Genomic DNA, 5868 nt, shown 5'->3' with positions numbered 1-5868 from the left:
AGCGCTACGGGTAATGGCGTCACTAGGATCATAATGGAGCAGATCAGATCACATCGCTATAGGTCTGCCGGCAAAGAGCGTATTGGATCAGATCAGAACACATCGCCATAGCGCTACGGGTAATGGCGTCACTAGGATCATAATGGAGCAGATCAGATCACATCGCTATAGGTCTGCCGGCAAAGAGCGTATTGGATCAGATCAGAACACATCGCCATAGCGCTACGGGTAATGGCGTCACTAGGATCATAATGGAGCATTTGCTCTCATATTTTCGGATCAGATCAGATCATATAATCAAGAGAGCAGATCGGATCATAAGAAGCTATTCCTTCTTCTCATCACTACCTGGAACAGAGTGAAAGAACGAGTGAAGCGAAAAGCACGCTCGTCGGGCTCTCGTCTTTTCACGGTTTTCTTAAACCGCGCGTGCTTTGTGGTCCACAAACGAAGGGTAGCGAGACGCAGCTCCTCCCATCCGTCAAACCCTTCTATTTTTGCTTGTGTACAACAGAGTGGTGCAGCTTCCTCGGAGAACATTCTTTTCACTTCCGAATAACGAACCGCAGCGCAAAAAGGTAAAGTCCGCTGGCAGTGTCAGTCTACGCTAAAAGGACAATCCCTTCCGTGGGTTGTTCTGACTAAACATTTACAATGGTGACAGTGTACATATGCAGTGTACTGCCAGGAATTCTAGCGCTACCGCAACTCCACAGAGTCGTAAACCCCATTAGCACCCACCCTCCCGTTTTCCCTTACCCACTTTCATAAATTTCATTCTTGCTTGCCCTGCTTTGGCCGTGTGTGGGTTGGCGTGTTTCGATGGCGATGTTTTACTGCATCGCAGTTCCGCTTAGTCACAGCGGAAGAAAGTTTTAGGATATAAACCACTGATGCCGTTTTTCTTTGTCTTTCTTTTTCATCTTCCGACAAGATCGCGACAATTCGACGACAAAAGGCGTGTGTGCACGCTCGTGTGTATGTGTATGTGTTTGTGTACGAGGGTCTGTTGGTACCAAGAAACAGTTAGAAAAAGAAAGGGAGCGGCGGCACGCTTGAGCAGCGAGGAGAAAGGGAGAGCGCAACTTGCAGTCGTCTAAGCAAGCCGCTACAAAACGCGGTGCGCCCTCTACAGTTCGCGGAGGGTTTTTTTTGTTGTGCGCGCGACAGCGAAAAGACGTGCTGCGAGCGGTTCGCGCTTGCAAGAGCGAGACCGAGCACGCTACCGTCGGAAGTCAAGATGGCCGATCTGGACGCAGTAAATCTTGGGCTGGATGAAACGGAACGGGACATTGCTGAGGCGCTGGAAAATTCTTACGACACCCGGTCGGAAGCGTCCGCTGATGGCGATGCGGAGGTTGACGGTTCGCATCCGAGCATCAGCTCCGTAAGCTCGGATGAATCCGACTCCGACAGTGACAAGGAGCAGGAGGAGGACGAGGAAGCGGAAGCGGTGGAAGAGAAAAAGAAAAAGAGCGTTGCAAATGTTGCCGGGAAGAAGGCTTCCTCCGGGGTAAAGGATAAACAGGTTGCAAAGAAGAAGAAGAAGAAACCGGCTGCAGCGGATGCGACCGACAAGGATGCGGACGATGCGAATGATGCTGAGGAACAGGGGGATGAGGACGACGAAGAAGACCAAGAAGAGGAAGAGGAGGACGACGAAGACGATGAAGATGATGACGACAACGACGACGATGAAGATGACGACGACGACGATGATGATGATGATGATGATGATGATGATGAGGATACAAGGCGTAGCAAGCGTGCGAAGAAAGTGAAAACAGCATCCGAGAAGGCAAAGAACAAGAAGGTGGTATCGAACAACAAAACTGCCAAGCAGCAACAGCCGGCTAAGAAAAAGAAAACGGTTGTCACGACGACCAAAGAGGTTGGTGACAAGTCGGCAACGGCAATCGAAAAGGCGAAGAAGAAAAAGGGCAAAACCGAGGTCGCACCGGAGACGAAGAAAAAAGCGGCCGGCAAGAAGAAAGGAGACAAGGAAGCATCCGCCTCGGCAGGCGGCGGAGCATCCAGCAATGGGCCGGAAGATGGCGATACGACTGTTGCCAATAACAACAATAGCAACAACACGAGCACTAGCAGCAGTAGCAGCAGCAGCAGCAGTAGCAGCAGCAGCGACGGTGGGGGCAGCAAGAAGGAGGATCAAAAGTCTCGTAGCCGGAGCCCGGCATCCGGCGCACCGGAAGCGAAGCGGAGCCGAACAAAGGCAACCGGCGGCGGTGCGTCCGCCGCGAAGAACTCCGTCAAGTCGTACGATTACGTGACAAAGATAAACTATCTGTTTCGCGAGACGCGATTCTTTTTGATCAAATCAAACAACCACGACAATGTAGCGCTCTCGAAGTCGAAAGGTGTCTGGTCCACGTTGCCACCGAACGAAGCGAACCTAAACCAAGCGTTCCGCGAGAGCCGCAACGTTATTCTGTTGTTCTCGGTGAAGGAGAGTGGAAAGTTTGCCGGGTTCGCCCGAATGGCAGCGGAAGCAAGGCGCGACCTGCCGGCCGTGGATTGGGTGTTACCGCCGGGAATGTCAGCGAAAGCCCTCGGTGGCGTGATAAAGATCGATTGGGTGTGCAAGAAAGAGCTCTCGTTCACGAGTACGACCCATTTGTACAACGCCTGGAATGACGATAAGCCGGTCAAGATTGGGCGCGATGGGCAAGAGATTGAGCCGAAGGCGGCTGAAGAGCTGTGCCGATTGTTCCCCGAGGACACCAGCATCGAGATGACGCCGATTCTGAAAAAGTCCAAGGAAGCATCGAAGCTGATGAAAGAAAAGGCCGCTTCGAAATCGTTCCGCCGGCCGCCTAACTTTTCACGCCCAACATCGTCGTCGTTGCGCAGCCGCAGCAGCGGTGGTGGAAGCGGTACAGGTACTGGGGGAGGAATCGGTCCGATCAGACGCGGAGGAAGACGTATGTATCCCGGTGGTGGCGGTGGCGGTGGAAAATCATCTACCGGCGTTGGAATGGGAAGTCGATCTCATGGGGGAGCACCGATGTTTACCCCGTATCGCAAGGACCGGCACGGGCCTGGGTTAGGTGGGCGTCACGGGGGACACTCGGGTGGCTCCTCGGGTGGTCCACGGATGGGTATGGGAATGGGAGGTAACGGTGGTGACGTTGGAGATCGTGGTGGAGGTCTATCACGCGGAGGAGTTCTCGGTGCGATGCATCATCATCAGGCACACCATCATCGTTGGGGCGATGGATACAGCTCAACCGCGGCCGCCGAAGCATATGTCGCGGATTATATGCGCACCATGCAGAACCAGTTACCGCCCATGCCGTACGCGCCTCCACCCGGCTTTCCTGGTTTACCGATGCCGTATGATAGTCTGCCGCCTCCACCACGATACTACGAGGGGCTACCGATACCCGAATACCCGATGCCACCCGGATCCATCCCGGGCAGTGTGACTGGGGCGGGTGGTATGCCAGCACCACCGCGGAGTCACGCCGCCGCGGCCGCTGCCGCTGCCGCCATGTACGACAAGCGAGCGTACGAACAGTCGATGGAGGAGTTTATGTGGAAGTCTAGCAACAACATGGGTGGAGGAGGAGCAGCTGGCGGGGGTGGTGGTGGTGCTGGCGGTAGTCAAAGCGGAGGGCTCGGCAGCGTGGTTGGCGGGCTCGTCGGAGGCGGAATACCGACCATGAAGGGTCCCCCGCCGCCGATACCGAACCACGGCTACCATGTACCACCGCCAGCCATTCCTCCCATGCATCATCATCATAACATGCACCGGAAGAACGATCGTGGGGACGGTGGAAATTCATCGGATCGTGGCCAGCAGCGTGGGGGCGGTGGGGACCGAGACCGTTCGAATCATCGTGGCGATCGTAATCAGCAGCAGCGCGGAACTGGTGGCGGTGGCGGCGGTGGAGGCGGGCGTGGGTATAATAATCGGGACAGGCGATGATTTGAAGGTAAGTGTTTTGAAAATTGTGGGGAATGCAGGTTGGAAACTGTGCATGTCATTCAGCAGGAAGACCGCGAATCTAAATTTCTCTTGTCTCTGTCCTTTGACATTACAACTACTGGACCGATTGCATCGAATTCGATGCATGACTTTCACATATTTATTGAAATGTCTATTTTGTAATGAAGTCGAAAGAACAAAATACATTTTGGTATTGAAATAAAATATCGGGACCGGGCGATTCGAACTAATTCAATAGTACAAGTATAAGCTAAATTAATCTTGAATATAGTTTCTTTTTGTTCAAGAAACATCTTATGTCTTGTAAGAAGTGGAAATGAACAATGAATAGTTACAAATTTATAATTTTGTTATAAATTTATACTTAGTTCATGCTCGCTTAAAGTGCTCGAATAAAATTTTTTAGGCGTTCCAAAATTTATTCATAGATTCAATAAAATATCCAGTTTGAAGGATAAAATTAACTTCTAAAATAATTCCTTTTGACATTTTGGTATCCATCAAAATCTAAGTAGTTCTAGTATTCATCCTCCTTGCATCATCTGCTAGTTTTATTTATTATTTATTTACGATATAAAAAAAGGATACAAGCAATTTTAAACTATAATGAAATGTTTTACTCATTTCTGTTGGTGCACGGTAATGTTTTAATGTCATTTCTTTTTTCGTTTCTTTACAATCCTGGCAAAACGTCGCAGATTCAACGTTCCAGCAGTATTCCTCGTTCGATCGGTGGGACATTTAGTAACGAGGTCCAGCTCGGATTGAGCATCGAATTGAAAGTGAATCTACTACAACGCAAACATTGTCGCAACCCTAAGGAATCGATGGTGTTTTGAAGCTGGGAGCAGAAAAGGATCAGTGTTCTAATCTGGTTCTATCTTTATTCTGGCTGAACCTGCTGCATCGACGAGGGAGACGATCGATCCGATCACTGTGTGCAATAATCATCAACCCACTCCACCATCATCATCGTTTTGTCACGCTGCCTCCTTTTTGCCAGAGATCCTAAGGCGAAAGTACGAAACATCATAGCAGACAACTTGCGCTCCGTGCCTCGCAGCCATCTACGATCAAATCGATCTAGTGCATCGCCTGCGGGCATCACCTCGCTTCAGCAACATCTTTCACAAAACAGAACTCGAAAGCACATACACACAACACCTACACCGCAACATCAAACATCTCTACATCCACTCCGGGACGTCAGCTGTATTATCCGATTTGTTTGAGAGTGTATTTTTAGGAAGTCAACTTCCAGCAACTCATCGTTCGTTAAACGCGCCACTAGATCACCGTCATGTCGGTGAGACAACAAGTTGCGTTTATACCAGTGTAGTGCAGAAGCTGCACACATGGCAGAAGCATCTATGACACCGTGGGAAAGGCGCCAGCGATCTCTTGCGGCCGGCATATTTCGGAATAGCCGGCGTACCGAAACATCTGGAGCCAAATGCCGAAAGCAGTAGCAGCAACACGGGGATGGCCTAGAGGAGATAGTACGACTCAGTGTTTGTACTACTCCTTCCCGGTTCATCCCCGCTCATTGTATTGGGTTGTGCGCGAGTGCGAATCTTGCATCACAAAATGTGTCCGGTCGAGTGATGTGTTGCGAATTGAAATTGGTTGCGCCGATGAAGATAATCCGTGCACGTTCCTGTGAGTGTGTCTTTGGTTGGTTACGGTGTTCCAAAGTGATTAGATGGTGTGATAACGTCCTATTCTGCGAAAGGTGTTCAATTTTGGGTGGCTAAGATACGGAAACATAAACGTAAAATAGTTTACTTGACGTCTGCTACACCTACAGTCAATGGATTAAAAAAAAAATCTGGAGGCAGTTAGGTACCGTGAAATGATAATTGTGATGATAAAGCTGATGCTGGGTAATGCGAGTTTGGTTA

The 5868-nt window shown here is 50.3% G+C and overlaps 1 protein-coding gene across 1 annotated transcript; it reads left to right on the top strand.

Moving 5' to 3' along the window:
• Positions 1-959: 959 nt before the first annotated feature.
• LOC131282721 (YTH domain-containing protein 1) lies at positions 960-5270 on the top strand. The gene is made up of 2 exons (XM_058312252.1): positions 960-3953; positions 4666-5270. The coding sequence occupies exon 1, from the start codon at positions 1241-1243 to the stop codon at positions 3944-3946; it is 2706 nt and encodes a 901-aa protein (XP_058168235.1). The 5' UTR covers positions 960-1240; the 3' UTR covers positions 3947-3953; positions 4666-5270.
• Positions 5271-5868: the final 598 nt, after the last annotated feature.

This window comes from Anopheles ziemanni, chromosome 2 (genome assembly GCF_943734765.1).
Source record: "Anopheles ziemanni chromosome 2, idAnoZiCoDA_A2_x.2, whole genome shotgun sequence".
NCBI lineage: Eukaryota > Metazoa > Arthropoda > Insecta > Diptera > Culicidae > Anopheles > Anopheles ziemanni.
The sequence above is the reverse complement of the archived record's forward strand: the minus strand, read 5'-3'. Positions and strand labels throughout refer to the sequence as shown.

Bases quoted from the DNA above. Each gene is read 5' to 3' on its own strand.
- LOC131282721 (XM_058312252.1), top strand. From the start codon at position 1,241: ATGGCCGATCTGGACGCAGTAAATCTTGGGCTGGATGAAACGGAACGG.